This window comes from Ambystoma mexicanum, chromosome 9 (assembly GCF_040938575.1).
Source record: "Ambystoma mexicanum isolate Mex_15411 chromosome 9, UKY_AmexF1_1, whole genome shotgun sequence".
NCBI classification, from domain to species: Eukaryota; Metazoa; Chordata; class Amphibia; order Caudata; family Ambystomatidae; genus Ambystoma; species Ambystoma mexicanum.
The window spans coordinates 1,289,493,532-1,289,511,263 of record NC_090931.1 but is presented as its reverse complement, the minus strand read 5'-3'; the positions used below and the strand labels follow the sequence as shown (position 1 = coordinate 1,289,511,263).

At 43.4% G+C, this 17,732-nt stretch overlaps 1 protein-coding gene across 2 annotated transcripts in view; it reads right to left on the bottom strand.

The window, feature by feature from the left end:
- The window catches only part of LMLN (leishmanolysin like peptidase), a 951,783-nt gene that overhangs the window by 268,817 nt on the left and 665,234 nt on the right, over positions 1 to 17,732 (bottom strand). For both annotated transcript variants that reach the window (XM_069616632.1, XM_069616633.1), the window contains exon 14: positions 2,249 to 2,408. In XM_069616632.1, the coding sequence (XP_069472733.1) occupies positions 2,249 to 2,408 (160 nt within the window). The remainder of the gene's footprint in view (positions 1 to 2,248; positions 2,409 to 17,732) is intronic.

Below are 17,732 nucleotides of genomic sequence, written 5' to 3'. Positions count from 1 at the left end.
TAAACAAATGCGATGCAGGTCTGTAATCGTCATCTTAGACTTGCAGTCCCGGCAAGTCTTAAAGCCAGACTGCAGAGTCGGAGGGGCCGAAGAAGAAGACATTCACGAGGAATACACGAGGCGCGCCGAGTATCCGAAGCAAACACGTTTGCCGAAAAAACGAAACTGATGCTACGGGTGCCGTGCGTCCTATTTATAACATCCAGTGACGTCGCCCTCGACTGAGACCTTCGCGGGACTTCGACCCCACCTCATCGACGCAGGACTCCCTCTGTCGGAAAAGTTTCCGAAGTACACAGCTGTGGACATTACATGTCAAAGATGTGGAATACGTTGGAGGACACAATCCATTTGAATGGGTGTTGGCAAGTGCCCTGCTCCTCAAAAAGCCAGACCCGCAACAAACGTGGAAACCATCTGACCAGTATCGAGAAGCTTTGTTAATATAGGGAGGACACTCCGATCCAAATTCCCCCCGTCTGGAATGGTTGCCTTTTCTCTTAAGAAATACAGAGGCCTTTGGTATAGGACCTTTCTTCAGCATGGAAATGGGAAGTTAACATCTACTCCTTGGCTGCAATCCGAAACGTTAAAGACAGGAAATCGCTGGGTGAAAATTCCCAGATATATATGCTTTGTGAGGGCCCGAGACGGAGACGATTACTGTATTACTGCTTACTGTATCCAATACAATGCTTACATTATGTAGTTAGTGACATGTGCACCAGGAGCAGGCAATATTTCTGGAAATATAGCAAAAAGGATTAGAAAAATAAGATGCTTTTCTGAAGGGCTGGCAGAGATATCAATGGAAAAAGGCAATACCCAAACAGATGAGCATGCAAGCAGAAAAATACCCTGCTGATCTTCGTCCTGTCAATATGCATTAAAACAAATATAGGAATAGGGAGGTAGAGGCTAGTGCTGCTTTTGTGATGGAGGAGGCTGAGCGAGCAAAATAAAGCATGCACTGGGAGACAGTGATCCAAATCCTTAAGGTGACTACATATTTTTGAGAAGCTTCCCAGTCCTGTTTGGCGTGCAGGCAATGCCAAACCAGTTGGGAAGAAAGGAGAGCCATTGATTAAAAAACAAGTAGCATCAACAAAAGGCCCAGGTATGTTCACATGGGTTATTCAGGCATTTAAAAGGATGGGAAAATAAATTAACCAAAACCAGAAGCACAATCTAGAGGCTAGCTTCTCCTAGTCTTAAAGTCCTTTCCCACTTTGTGGATTGATCATATCCTCGGGGCGCACGTTTCAAAAGTCACTTGCAGTCCTGGGGGTTTGGGTGTCGCTGCACTACATTCTTGGTATTTAGATGTCAGGATGGTTTCCATCTGCTTGCCTAGCGTTGAATGGTTCTGGTTAGGAAAGATTTCTGCACCTTTCCCTCCATAGATTTTTATGGGACCACATTCTTTTTGTTTGTTTTTAACCCTGTCCTGACTTTCTGGGGGCCAGTAAAGCCTTCTGCTTTATTCCCTTGCCTGTTTTGCTCATTCTTATGGGGAAACTTACTAGTTCATAATACTGTCAGTACTGAGAGACTATGGGACTCATTATGGGTTTGCCGGACCGGAATTAACATGCCACTGTGGGGTGGCCAGATTTACCTGCAGCTCCGAACTGCCGGTAATTCCGGCACACCATCACCAAAAAATAACAGTTTTACTGGCAATTCCCCCCATGCAGTCCAATGGAATGGGGAATTCCCACCCTTCCCGCCACTTGTAATCTGCCGGTAATTCCAGCAGACCAGGCGGCCGGAACGGTATTACAGTTCAGTGGTATCCCACCGGATTTACCTACGCTCCTCTCAACGGTGAGCAAGCCGTTCCCAAAGGCCAGTCGCTCCACTGCTCTATTTTGCACGTACAATGCATTCTGTGTCTGGGGCCATTAATAGTTGCATACAATTGTGTGTGGGTTTCACTTGGGACAAAACTCTGGTTTCAGAAACAGAAACAGTGATGATACAGTTTGTTTTCTGGTGCATCTGAGGATAGTCCAGGAGATCGCCCATAAGTCTTGTAGCAGGGCCCAGATTCAGGTAACTAAGACAGCAGCCTCATGCCTCAGGGACTTCATCACACAGGACAAAAGGTAATCATTTCATAAAAATACAGGCTTATAACAAGTCCAAGAAATTATATATGCAAGTGAGTTATCATTTAAGCTCACACAAAGTTTACAAAAGTAAAATACTTTGAATAAAATACAGTAAAATACATCCTAAAACTGACCTGGCTGATTTTCTGGAATCCTACAGTCTGAACTGCGTTGAAATTCCCCACTTAAATGCCAGCTAAACTCTTGGCTAAAAGGACAATAATCCGCAATCTCTACTGATCCACCATAAAATGGCAAGTCTTCAGCACCGACTCCATTCAGCTGGTCAAAATACTGCAAAATAAATAGTAAACAATGCACTATATTTATACTCTCTGGGCACCAAAAACATTCAACACTTAATTAATCACCTGCAGATTACTGATGGCTCTCAAGATCTATTTTTGCATTCACATTGCTTTATTCTGTATAGTTTAAGAATACATAAAACAGATGTATGTTCCAACAATTTACTAACATACAATGACACCATGATTAATAACGCGTTAAATACATTGTAGAGAGGAAACACCAGCAAGAGCTAGTGACAGCTGTGGTGGTTCGTAAGAAGGAGTTAGATACCTTATGGACATTTTAATGATTTTTTATGAAATTAGATAATTCAGGCCTAACTTTCCCTATCGCTAAAGGGTTCAGTCTACCTATCTAAAAGAACTAAGGGTGCATGTCAGGAAGTCCTTGAATGAATAGGTCTTCGGTCCAAACCTAGCTCTAGCAGACCCTACCACGAGGATAAACAACTTAGACTCATGAGAATATCCTTATTCTTTTGGGTTGGTAGTTTATTCAATAGTCTCTGGATGAAATGTCTCATTTTAACCAGTTTCTTACTTTTATAATCTTCTTCAATTAAGCCTGCATACTTCCTCCATGAGCTCTTAATTTTTGCACAACACTCCTAGGTTCTGAGCCTTCTTTAAGGATATGTTGTGGCCAATGAGTCTTTACATACTTTTGTACACTCGTGTCTCTTGTCTTATTGTTTCTCAATTTACCCTTGAATAGATTATGAGGGGCTTGATCCCCTTGTATAATGTCTCTCTCCTGGGATCTCTCTTAGTACTTTCTCTTCTATTTGCATACTGGCTTGGCACTATGTTGCCTTATCTCTTAAGACACAGCTTTGGGTCGTTTTTCCTCCAGTCTTCCTCTCTTGGCTTAGGAGACTGTTGCCGTTCCTCCCAGGGTATTTGTCTGCAGTATCTCTCTATTACCCTTTTGGGGTTATTTGGTATTCGCTCTATGAACTCTCCACATTGCCAGTTTAACTTTAGTCCTTGTATCTCTTCTTTGGGACTAGTACGAGTTACACTTTTCATGCACCTTATTCCCCTCACAGGGTTACTTGTTGTCTCTACACACCTTTGGCATTGGTAATTCAACAATTGCATTCCTCGTGGCTTGTCTTTATGACTGGGACGAGGTGTACTCATGTATTCCTTCCTCGGCTGCCTCCCGCTTCTCCAGTGTTCTCCGGTACCTTCCGGCGAGTATGGGAACCTTGCAGGGCTCGATACTCGATTGGGTATTCTTCTCGGTACTCTGTTCCCTCCCACTCTGCTTTCATCAGCGTCCTGATCTCGGCTTCTCCTCGGGCTGCTGCCTTCTTCGAATGAATACGGCATGGGGTTCCGCTCGCTCCCTACAGTGATAGTTTCGGCATAGTTGTGCGGGCGCTTTGTCCACCACGCTTCGCTCGTGGTCACGCCACCACCAGGTCCTGGACACCTCTCTCGGCAGCGGTTTCCCCGCTGCCTTGCTCGCCGGCCTCTCTGCGTCTCCCTTAGGCGATCCTCACCTGTTCGAAAGTTGCAGGCTCTGCAACTAGTCTCAACTTCGCCCCTTCTTGGTGCTATCACGTCAGGGGGCCTCCCCTGCATCCAATACTCTCTCCTGCTCTCTTCTACTCGTCTCAGTTAAAAGCAAGACTCTTAAAGGGACATCTTTTACGTTCTCTGATGGTTTTGCTTCAGCATTGCCTACAGCCACATACAAGGATGTTGCATTCTTCTTCCCAGGAGGTAGTCCCATATGTGCTGATAGTGTGGCTGATCCAGGGCGTTCTTCACAGGAACGGGAGTCCTTGTCCCCTAAGGGGGATAGGGTGAGAGACACTCCAAGTGAGGCCCCACTTGCCCAGACCCTTAGCGAGGGTCTTGCGGAGCGGGCCCACCTCCCAGGCCTCAAGCGGGTGGCTCCCCTTTGGGGAGAAGGGAAGAATATCATTGATTCGGTACACAGCCCTTGCAGATTTTTATATACTCAACAGGTATAGGGGGAAATCAAGATTGACATAAGGATGCTTATTGATGGCTTCCATAACACGTGAATCTGCTTTTTAGTGGCCCTAGCACCCCTGAAATGCCTCTATGAGTATGGTAAAACATCTAGGGTAGAATTGTCCCCCAAGATTACTACTGAAGAAATAATTGAGGATACATGGTTGAGGACTCCAATCACTATAGTCCTCACCTTCTCCCAGAACAGAAGCATTGTGAGGCAGTGCCACAACATGCAATCCAAAATTACAATTTCACCAGTGGACCCCTTAACGTGCTGCAGAATCCGATAGGCCTCTACAAAACAGAGACTAAGGTGTCCATTACACCCTATTCAGTATTTTGTTCAAAGTACCTTACTGCCCCTAATCTAAGGATGTTAGTCTAACATAATGGCACAAACCTTGTCCAGATATTTTCTTAAAGTTTACGGTTAAGTGTTTGAGATCGAACACTATAATATCATCCATTGGGTCTTGAAGAACCACTCAGCATCAACTAAGCCGAATGAAGTAGAGTCCCTAGGTGATGAAGACTTGTCAACAGCTCGCAATCTTCCTTTCTCCCTCTTACTTCTGTGAGACTATGGCAGATCAACATCTCCAATCTTCTATACACTGCATAAGTCTTTCAGCGGTCTCAGGTCTCTAAAGAGAACAGTCGTGTGTGCCAAATTGCTGAGAGATTTAACTACACTTAGGAATTAATTGTGACCAGCTCTGTGTTTTGCAGAGTTCCTTGATAGCAATGGTAATCCAGACTGAGGCCTCTTTTAAAATGTAAGGGTCAGCTTTTCCTCTTAGTGATTTTCAACCAGCACTCTATCACCAATTGTGTTGCTATGCAACCATCCCTGGTTTTGATGTATGTCGAAATCAGCGCATTTGCTTCCAAGAGTACAGCCTCCACACCTTTGGCTGCAAGCCACTTAATCTCTATCAAACTGTCAACCGCTGTTGAAGAGATGTAGATGGGCCCCAATCAATCTCCAAAGCCTTCACTTGGGTGGTTATTAAGGTTCATGGATGGAGCCAAAGAAAGCATACCATTTGTATGCTTTATGGACCTTCGGGCTCAAAACAGAGGGTCAACCTTTTGTGGGCAAATATCATGGAAGTTGTAGGCCTTTAGAAAATGCACCTTTTAGCTGAAGAAACTGAAATAATTATTTTGTGGGGAATCCATAGGCCATTGGCAGCCTGAAAGGATTAATGAGATAATGGTGTGGCCAGTAACCATCTCATTGGAGTAGTACATTACTATTAATTTATGATTCAAATGGCCCACCAAGGGGTGAATTCCATGGCAAGGATCGTCAAGACCTCTATAAAATGACTGGAAACATGTAAAGAATGTCTAGTAACTTTGTTGCCTAACATTGCTATATAAGTAGGGTGTGTAGACAACTGGATTTTGGTGAGCGCACAATTTTCAAATTGGTAGGCAAGTACGAATATTTGTCCCGTTAGTAAAACAATTAATAGTTCAAGTGGCACAATCTAATCTAGTGACGATATTCAATCAAACATGGGAACCAGCCACCTCTGAGAGTAAGGACTTAAGAATAATAGGAGTTGTGTTATTTTATTTTATTGACCAAGTTTTTGTAAAATTCTAAGTTAGGTAAGGTGAAGTGCTGCAGCATCTTGATCTTGATAGCAAGTAAGGAGAGTGTGCAGACATTTGGGACTGATCATTATCTCAATAGACTTAAAACCCTCTCAACAAGGTAGTGGAGAGGACAATAGTCCTTGATTTGTATATTGTCGCTAGTATTTTATTATCCAAGTTTTGCTGTGCTATCAATACTGTGCAGGAATAGCATCCCAAGCTATTTCAGGATTTAGGGGGTAGAAGCTCAGTTTACTTTCAATTGACTTTGTGCATTGACATTTATGAAGGGGTCAGAGACCGGACTATAAAGAAGAGGGGATGGGACCTCTCTCAATCTGTGGCATTTGGGAGGACCCCAGTCTGTGTCCCTACTACCTGGCAAAGAAAACTAAGTAACAACTTTTCTTGCCCCCATACCGGTTATGCACAATGCTGGCCAGTCTGTTTCTGTTTGTCCCATAGGACTAAATTACCCAGAGGGCCTGGCAATGGAGGAAAGGGCAAGCAACCCAGGAGAGAGCTGGCAAGGAACTAAGACCATGGAGCAGTTCACATGTCAAAGCGGCAATCCAAACACTGTTTAGTCGCGATAAGAATTCTGAAACAAATTATGCTTTGAGCGAGCAACCATTACCAAATGCCGATGGACAAGCGTACGAAAAGAGGGCAGGGCACAAAGGCAGTTGTTAAGAGGGTTTTTCCTAGAGGGACTCTGGTGAGCCCTTCTGGAAGAATCCCCTAAGGTTTCAGAGGGGTCTACACACATTTTTTAATTTCTTTTATTATGTGTATATGGTTTACATGTTACCATTACACTATCTACCAATTCTGTTAAACACAAATTCATATTTCATTACATTCACAGTACATTTAAAATACATTTTTAAAACCTGCTTTAACATTATTAATATAAAATTCACTTATACAATTCATTATTAATCCATTATTAGTAAATACAATTGTCAAAATAAATGTGCACAATTCCCCATGTTGATATATATTTCCAGACATGGTAGGCTGCTGCAGACATAACCCTAGATTAATCACTAGTCATGGTTGACCATAATTGGTCATTAGCAACATCTTCTATTCTTGTTATCAGATGTCCATAATGGGTTATGTACTGTTTCAGTAGCTCTTTGCATTATGTGAGTGTATGTCTAGTAGTTTCTATACTACCTTTACACATTCTGCAAAGCCTATCCTGTACTGGCACTTTTCCCCAAGCCCCCGTAATCATATACGAGGGGAGCAGATTGAATCTTAAAAGCATTAAAAAAACAACACAATCCTTGATCTATCTTATATTTTATATATGCAGCAGGTTTCATGATGTGGAAATGCTGCCTAGCGTATTCTTGTAATGTTTTCCCACTCAGATAGTCTATTGTTGTGATGCTATTCGAAGCATTAGCCTTATCCACTAATGTCTTGATTGCAATCGCCACTGATTAGTATTCACTCTGTTCCCAGCCTATTAAAGTCTGAAATGTATTACAGCTATATTCCAACTCCCTAATTGCTTGTTCATTATGATACAAACTACAACTTAATATTGTATACCCCTTGTCCTCCATGATTTTCATATGGAGCATATATCTCTTAGTTGTGACTAATGTGCTAAGAGAGATCAAGCCCAGCTCCATTCTTATGGCATCCTTTGGGGTTGATTTGGGTAATCCAAGATAGCCCCTCCAAAGTTTCCCTTCAATTAGGGTTAACCACTATGAGCATTTATCTGAACACGTATCAGTGGCATACAATAGCATTGGAACAATGCAGGTCTTGTAATTTGTCAGCATACCCTCTATGGAGTATCCTGCACTATTCTGTGCAAATGCCTTTATGGTACCAAATCTGCATATTGCTCTTGGCGTAAAATATTGCAGTTAGCTTACCATCATTAGTGGAAGAAAGCAGTGTCCCTATGTAGAAGCAGGAGGAAACAATATCAATTTTATTATTTCCAATCTTCCAGATGAAGTTTCCATACGGACTACCTTTTGTCTATCAGCATTATCTTTGTCTTCGTGTAGTTAATCTTAAGATTATTTCCTCTAGAATAATTATGAAGAGCGTGCGGACTGCGCTGAAGACCAACCGGAGTTCTGTCACAAAGCACTATATCATCTGCATACTATAGCCAGAGTATATGTGTATTAGCAAGCTTTGGAGGGAAATAATGAGTTTTCTATTGCCTTTCCCATATCTGCAGTATACAAATTAAAATGGAGAGGGGCCATTACACCTTGTTTTAACCCCTTCATCATTCTTATGGGGTCACTAAATTCCCCACCCATATTCATTCTGATTCTTACGGTTAGTATTTATGTAGCATTTTGTATGTAATACAGCAGTTCGGTTTAAATACCCCATTTTATTAATTTCCTCCAGAGTTTATGGCAGCATACTCTATCAAAGGCATTAGTATAATCAATAAATGGCAGATAGAGGGATTTTCTGTTCTATAGAGTTTCTCACAAGGTGATGGATGGTCCAGATCTTATGCATGGTACCCATGTTTTTGCTGAAGCCCGTCTGGAATGAACTTTTTAGTTTGTTTTTTTATTTACCAATTGCCATAGTAATTCAAGTACAATGCTACAGAACAGTTTACCAGGGACGTCCATCATTGTTAATAACCTAGAGTTATTCGCATCGTCCTTGGCTAGTTTCTTGTGTGGGGGAATCAATATAGATTCTCTCCATGATGATGGTATTACCCCAACACTTAAAACTTTGAGGAATAAAGAATGTATAATAGACCATAATTCTGGATATTTTTTTAGTACCATATTGGCCAATCCGTCTGGCCCCGGGGCACAAGAAGGATTCAATTTGCAGATGTTCTCTAATATGTTCTCCCTAGTTAATTTATCTGCAAAATCCAAATTATAATTCTGAGCTATAGGTGGATCTTTAGATTTGCTTGTATCCTCCCCATACAATTTTTCTATATAATCTTTCCATTGATTTGGCTAATGGGATTCATCTCCCTTTTCTTCGTTCCCCTTTGAAATGTTCTGATTGTTTGCAATACAGCAGCGCTATCTTGTTTTCTTATAAGGTCGTAAAATTTTAACCATCTAGCAGTATTATTCGTGTTTGTGTATTTTTAGTCAGTTCTTAGATTTACTGCATAATTTAGCGCACATAGCCATATCATTTTCAGCCGTTATTTCCTCTCTTATTTGCCCTCTAATTATATGAATGTTACTGTGTAGTGCTCTTTTTTTCTCTCTGCAATTTTAGAGTCATATGCTATTAGGAGAGATTGGCCGCACATTTTTTAAATGTTGTTCCCCCCCCCCGTTAACATCAGTTAATACCGCAAATAATCTTTCTATTTACTCTCCATACTCTTCTTCCATCATGAGTCTTGTACAAAGTTCATACCTTATTCTTTTATTCAACTCATTTACTCGGCATTCTGTCAACATTATCTTGTTTCCTTTATTATTTACTTCATACCACCCATTGAGTATGTCAGGTTTACTTCGAACACTTCTCTCCATTTTACAGCTGAGGATTTTATGATCACTATTGTTAGTCCTCACTAATGCCAAAGATTCCATGTCCCACTTTTCCATGTTCTTAATAAAAATGCAATCAACCCTATTTCTACTTTAACATTGCTCAACGTATGCATCTCTTCCCCTTCCTTATCCATATAATTAATTCCATGTGACTACAGAAAAGTATACCATATTATTCCTTGGTTAACCTGTGTAGCATCTGTATATTTCCCAACCATTTCCTCCTCTATAATTGTTCTTGTTACCTCGCAATAGGCGTTAAAGTCCCCGAAAACCACTATGTCTCTTTCTGGATATTCACTCTACCATTGCTTCGAGTACTCCGGTCATAATCCTATTTGTGTGTGTGCCACCCGGTGGGTCATGTATATTAATAATCAGTACATTATATATTTCATAATTTTTTTTTATGGTGAGGTGAGCACATATATTGGGATCTTTCTTAGGAGAACATATTCTTTCACTGCAATGTGGTTCTTTGCCCCAATCACAATGCCACCACTGGGACGACCAACTTTCCCCTTTTGCGCTAATCTATTTAATTTACTGTATCCTTTGATTTTAAACTTCCCGATCAGCCATGTTTCTTGTAGCATAATATCTGAGTAGACCATTAAATCTATACTACTGCCATATTGCATATAGTGTTTAGGACCCCCAGGAGTTCCAACAGAAGTGTCAAAAGGCAGTGTTCTTCATTTGAAACTTTTACTGGGCCTTTCAGATTAGGAAGCCAGGTCCATGAACCTTGCGTTTGTTTGCTTACATCTCCATGATAGGAATAATTTCTCACATTATCGCCATTATCTACACACAACAAGCTAGGCCAGACTTTTCAATTGGTAGCTTGGCAGAGCAGTCTATGCTTTACTCAGGACAGAAAGTAGGGTGGGCCTAGGCCTGTTAAGAACCAGAAGTACAAAACAGGCAATATCAACACTGTCCGTTATAAAAATAGTGGTTTATTCCATTTAAAGACTGAGCAACATAGGCATGTACAATCAAAATAATATATCATGTGCACTTTCTTCATCACCCCCAGCATAAAAATCAAAACATGGTTTACCCTATATGGAGGGAGAACCTGCATACATTTATGTACAAAAAAGCAGCACATAGAACATACTTTTTAGAATAATAGCCTTTTGGAAGCAACTAGCCCTCAGAATATTTTACAAAAAGGAAGTGTGACACATTAAATACAGGTTTCGTTCACGTGTTACTATGTTTGCAGTCACCACAAGTGAGGAAGGGAAAAAGGTTACAAGTTAACAGTCGGGTACCCACTTCTCCCAGGAGTGGGAACAGGCCTTATTCACCGGTAACCAATCTGCCTATCACTATCTTGTGACAGGCAAGTAATCCCCCCTAGTGCTACTAGGGCCTGTAAACAGGTTAACCAGGAAGGAAGAAAAGAGGATAGTGTGATGAATTCGAAGGTGTCATCACTCATTTCCTGGTGGTGACCTCCTCCCATGTGGCACGGGACTGCAGCCGCAACTTGATCGTGACTCTAGGGGCAGCTATTTGAGGGAGCATCACATGGGGGAAGATCCCCCTCTGGATAGGCGTCATGGCATCATCGGATGAGACATGATATCTTCCTTTCACTTCTGAAGATGAACCTGCAATTCCTAATACGCTTACGGCATATTGTCATATTTCCTTATCCACCAACAAAGGGTATTGAAAACCTTTTCCCAAGACCCATAGGCTACCCTTCAAACTCTGATCTGCCTTATGAAACCTATAAAAACACCATCTCAGATTGCAAATAAAAATCATCCAGGACTGACTTGCCCTTGGAAACCATCAAGTATCCTTATCCAGGTTTTTCATGCAAATTGTCAAGAAGGGACTTCCATTACCATAACTACCAAACTACTGAGACGAGCAAGAGTAACAGTAATGCAGAGCGAAGGATGCCACAAGCAAAAGGAGCGCTCTAGTTGAAGGGCGCAGAGACCGATGGATGGGAAATTTTAAGAGCAAAAGCAGAGAGTGGAGGTGTGCTGCTGGCGGGAGAGAGCTGTTCCTCTCTGTGCGGGCCGAGAGCTTGAATGGCTGGATTTAGTGCGGTGGAGCCGACCGGCTCGATAGCCAAAGAGAAAGAGCCTACCACGGGAAGAAATGCTGCTGCAACACAAGGAGCTAACTATACACTCCTGGGCATTGGCAGTTGTTGAAAGGCAGCATTTATCTTACCGGAGCCTGGAACGAAGCAGACACGCCCAGCAGAAGCCGCAAGAGACAGAAAAGCAGAGAGAAAGTGGTCACAAGAAGGAAAACACCAAAAGACTGTCGCCAGCAGGCCGCAAGAGAAACCAGGAACGCCAACAAAAACCGGTGAGTTCACCCAGGGACAGTGGAGACACTGGGGCTTATCAGCAGCCACGACAAATGCAAGTAATTGTGAATGAAGAAGCTGAGAGAGAAAGAGCGAAAGCGCCTATTGTCAAAAAGAGAAATGAACTGCAAGTAAAAACCTTTTAAGTTTGTCAGTGTATACCGTGGAAGTATATGGGAAACCCAAACAGGATAATATATCAAGCAGATGCATTATCAAACAAAGTAGATTGCAAGATGTCCTGGCAGGAGAATATACCATGCAATTACAAGAGAGTCAAACGTTAAAGAGGTCCTGAGAAGGATATATCAGGTCTAGCAAAAGGATTGTGTTAACCATAGAAAGGAGACAAAACATGGCGGGAGAGTATACCAGGTGTCCTGACAAGACAAAAGTGGAAAATCAGACTGTTTTGTGTATCGGTGTGGTTGCTGGCTGAGAAAGCCATAAGAGACTGCTACTTGTGAAAACACCAGACACGTAAAGCGGAATCCAGGGGCAGGGAGCCACCCTCTGGAACAAGGATCCTTATCCTTGACAAACTTATGTTGGAGTTATTCATTCTTTTTTAACACTTTTCTAAAACCACTCCAGGCCAAAGACATTCCCCTTTTCACCATAGAATTTAGTTTATTAGAGTGTGATGGTCAGAATAGAACTTTGGACACAGGACCGTTTTGTTTTGCACATTCTGACACAGACAGATCCTTTGTTTTTGGTTTAGGTAGGGAAACACATCTTAGAGCAGGGTCACAGAGGCATTTTCCCAACCCCTTTGACTTTACTAAACCAAAAAGATTACTCACTTGCGTCAGAGTTTCATTCCTGACTCCTCACAATAGACCGCAGTGCCATAGAAACTCATCAACTGGTAATGCACCATTTTCCTATAATTACCAGACTCTGAAGCAGTTAAAGTTAAATAATTTAGTGTGAACATTTCTTTTAAATCATCCGGTGTGTTCAGTGTCGGCCTTATAGTATAGCACAGTCCTTGGGCAGCTAGATGCCCAGGAATGAAAAGCAGCGTAGACCCCAACAAAAATAGACCGAATAGTTCAGGGGACCCGGAGACCCAAAAAGCATTTAAAATCAATTAAAATACTTAAATACACTCCAGGATGAAGAAAACAGGTTATTTCAGTATAGGAAGTCACCACTAATAGTAATTACTACCAGTAAAGGTAAGTAAATCTAACTGTTCCTAAAAATAGAAGTTATGGGTTGGTGCCTCAATGTTATTCAATAGGCCATAGGCTAAGAGGAGTCATTCCCCATCAGGATTTTCAGATTTCTCAAGTACACAGGACTAATCCAGAGGAGGATGCCATGTCCCTGTGATGCAGTGGAATCTTGTGAAATTACCTGTTCTCCTTTTCTGTAAGTGTTTCTGTGCAGTGTTTACCACGAAGAGGCGCTCACGTTTGCACACAAAGTTCAGCAGCAACCCAAAACAAAGGGATTGCTGAGCCCAGTGGAACCTCTGAGGACTAGCATAAACAGAAGTGCCACAGACAAGATGCAGTGGATAATACCCTGTCTCATTAAGTTGTTCGGTTTCTCAGACCTGGACAAAGGCAGTCCACAGCCTTCCGAAGAGGCCCAAGGAAGGTCACTGATCACACGCTATGTCAGAAGGGCCCCCACACGAGGAACAGCAGGAAAGATGGCACCAGAGGCGCATAATTTGGGAGATTTCCCAATGCTCCTGGTCTTTGGACATAGCAGTTACCTGCCCTGCTCAGATCAACACCACAAAAGCAGAGTGCCTGGAGGAGAACCTTTTGTCCGCCCAGCAGCTCGAGAAGTCGCCAGGGCAGGAGGCCAGCACACAGCAGCCCCCACTCAAGTCATGGACTCCAGGCGATCATCCCTTCAGGATGAACAGCAGCAGCCGATGGCAACCAGCTTCCATGGACATCTCAACCACGACCATGGAGGATCTACAGCGCCAGTTGAGCAGATACATTTTCTTCTCCCAGAACCCCTTCCAGTGATGTCTGCAGAACGTGGCTCAAGAGATGCCTTGGAGTGAAGAGGACGAGGTGCCTGGCTGTCCCTCCCATACGAGGAAGGGAAGACCTTTGCAGGTTCTCTCTGGACAAAGAAGCAGGAGCCTGGAACAAGAGAGGTCTACGGTATGCAGAGCTTCCAGGAATTCCTCTGGATTCCTTCTCTTAGATACATCAGCAGCAGGACGAGATCCAGACTGTCAACAAGGTAATGCAGTGGGGTCTGCATTTTTAAACACATTCAGACCCACACAGGAACAGGGAGAGTACTCCCTGTCCTCCAATCACACACCATGCAGCCATCGAGTTTGTGACTGCTTTCCAATTGGTGGAATGCATCCCACAGTCAAACATTCCCAGGCAAACCACACAACAGACAGCCAGGATGTGTTTTCAGACCAGACTACACATACCTGGTATAAAGCAGTACATACTGGTCATGGGCTATTGTGCTCTCTCAAGCTGGGGATGCATGTAGCCCCTGCCTAAATATGGCAACATCCTCTCTCCAGTACAAAGACTGCAAGGGTAAGGTGGTAGTCCCTCAGAATGGCACAACACACCATATGCCCCTTTCAAGGTGTTCGCAAAACACCCACGTGGTAAGATGGCTATGCAGTCATTTTACACAAAGGGGGTAAAGAACCCACCAGCCCTTTTACTTCCACCTATCTGGTTAGGAGGGTCACCCTGTGATATGTAGCTGGTAACTAATGGGCTCCCCAAGGGCACACCTGAGGTCCCTAGTGAGACTGCGGATTAAGTCTCATTGGGGAAGGAAATAGGATTCCATATAGGAAAACAACAGCCAGCAGTGCCCCAACTGGGTCTCTAGTCCAACTTTGTGAAAAGTCGGGATAGCTGTTTCCAAACTTAGATTAAGATATAGGGACAAAAATAACGTGAAGCCATTAATGGACCAGAAAATTGACTATCTGCTTTAACAGTAGTTTGATCGGTTTGTATAGCCATAACCCAGCTTCTATGGAGAATAAAGTCAGCGGCTGGCCCAGGGAACCAGCTGAGGGGGGAACCAACAGAAGGAGGAGGCAGGTCAAAAAGGGAACTGGAAAACAAGACCATGTGGGTTGTTCAGCTGAGATCAAGGGAGAAGGAGGACCAAAAGACCAAGTGGAGAAAGGATGGTGGAAAGAGGCATGGGGTACAATTGCGGAAAGCATGTGCAAGATGAGGTATTGACTGGTGGGAGGAAGCAGAGAAAGCAGTGCCTGGGTTTAAAGGGATGGTTCGCCCAAATTTTTTTTATTTCAAAAATAGATAGGCAATATTAAAAAAAAAAAAAAAAAAAAAAATCGATTGTCAATTTTTTTTCCCCCAAGTCCCTATGTTCAATTTTGAGCAAATCAAGCTCAAAGAAAGCACATAGAGGCATCCATTTTGTGAAATGGATGCCCGCCGCTGTGCTCGCTTTGGCTTTTGCGGCACTAATGAAGGAAAAGCCAGACAGCTGTAGTAAACAAAAGCTACCACTGGGTGGCTTTTCCTTCATTGGTGCTGTACGCGGAGGACGAGGACCGGAGACTACAGGCAGAAAAGCTGCAGCTGCATCTCGGTAAGTGCTATTTTTTTAATACAAATAAACACAAGCTGCGTTTTTTTTTCTAAGTTTTCCGGGCTGGAGGAGCCCGGAAAACTTAGAAATAAAACCGCCGCTTTAAAAACGTTGTATTTATGTTTGCGGTAGCTTTTGAAGTGACCGTAAACAATAATACAACGTTATTGTGTTTGAAAACGCTGCGGTTTTTCTTTCTAAGTTTCTCAGGCTCCTCCGGCTCAGAGGAGCCCGAGAAACTCAGAAAGGAAATCTGCAGCGTTTTCAAACACAGCCGTGTTGTGTTTCTGTCTGCCGTGGCTATCACTTTGGGTCTCCGGTGCTCCCCCAGGAGAGCACCGGAGACCCAAAGTGAAAGCCAAGGCAGGCAGAAACAACGCGGTTGTGTTTACATGCCACGGTGTTTCTGCCTACAGCTGATCATTTGGGGCTCTCGGGCTCCCCACGGGGGGGCCGAGAGACCCAAATGGGAAATGCTAAATGCTGCAGTGTTTCTGCCTAAATCTGCTTCCCCATTTGGGGCTCTAGGGCTCCGTACAGGGAGCCCTAGAGCCCCAAATGGGGAAGCAGATTTAGGCAGATTTCCAGCCCGGAAAACTTAGAAAAAAAACGCAGCTAGTGCTTATTTTTAAAAATAAATAAATAGCACTTACCGAGATGCAGCTGCAGCTTTTCTGCCTGTAGTCTCCGGTCCGCGACCTCCAAGTCCCGGCACCAATGAAGGAAAAGCCACCCAGTGGTAGCTTTTGTTTACTACAGCTGGCTAGCTTTTCCTTCATTAGTGCTGCAAAAGCAAAAGCCAGAACAGGCGGGCATCCATTTCACAAAATGGATGCGCCCATGTGCTTGCTTTTGCAAATGTTGAGCTTGAATTGCTCAATATTTTACATAGGGACTTGGAAAAAAAATGCCAATCGTTTTTTTTTTATATTGCCCATCTATTTTTGAAATAACATTTTTTGGCCGAACCATTCCTTTAAGTGTGTGCTAGGGGAGGGAGACTAAGAGAGAGTAGGGGGTGAATGAGACTGAATGAGGTGACTGGTGAGTGAAAGGAGTGTGACTATGGGAGAAGGTCTGGGTGTAGTCTAGTGAAGGAGAGGGGAGAGTAGACGTAGAGAGAGAAGGAGAATAGGAATGGAAAGAAAACCATTTTAGGGACAGCGAGATGGAGAAGAATAAAAAGAGTAGGTGGTTGAGAGGAGGGAGAGAGTAGTAGAAAGGAAAAGTAAGGATAGAACATCAGGGCAAGGATAACAAGAGCATTAAAAGGAAGGACACAGTGAGACCTGGGTGATTGGAAGGTGCCTCCTCATGATAACACTGTTGTTGTGGGAGCCAGGTAAGGATCCGCCTGCATTGATCCCAGAGGAAGTAAGAACAAGTTACTCTCTTACCTGGTAACGTTCTTTCGATGGGATGGTCTGACGACGTATTCCATATCTATGACAGTAATCACCACAGCTGTGCTGCTTCGGAAAATCTTTCGGCGTCTGCGTCCTGCGTCGATACGCCGCCCTCGAGGGCCTCCTCCAACGGCCGACGTCACTGGATTTTATAAGTAGGACGCACAACGCCCGTAGCCTCAGTTGTAGTTTTTTCCAGAACGTGTGGCACCAGTCTTCTGCCAGTCTGACACACAAAGCCTTGTGGAAACGTAAGCTGCAATCGCATAAGAAATTCTGTAGCGGGGAAGGCAGGGAGGGAGCGATATGGAATACGTCGGACCATCCCATCGAAAGAAAGTTACCAGGTAAGAGTAACTTGTTCTTCGAGGGGATTGGGTCCTCCGACGTATTCCATATCTATGACAGACTCCCAAAGCAGTACCAATGCAAGGAGGTTAGAAAAGAATTTAGAATGCCCAATCAAATTGCGCAGTAAAGGACTGCCTTGCCAGAGGCCAGATCCTGCCCCCGGATGGAATTGAGGGAGTAGTGACGTACAAAAGTATGTACCGAAGCCCAGGTGGCTGCATCACAGATGTTACGAATAGGAACACCCCTCTATAGGGCAGTAGAGGCAGCCATACCCCTGGTAGAATGGGCCCGTAAGCCGACCGGTGGGTCCTTACCTGCCAAGCGGTAACACTCAGAGATAGCCAAAATAATCCAGCGAGACAAAGTCTGTTTCGTCACAGCTTGTCCCAAACGCTTTCCAGCGTAACCAATGAAGAGTTGATCATCCACTCTGACCCGGGACATGCGTGAAATATGAAAGCTTAACGCTCTCCTAG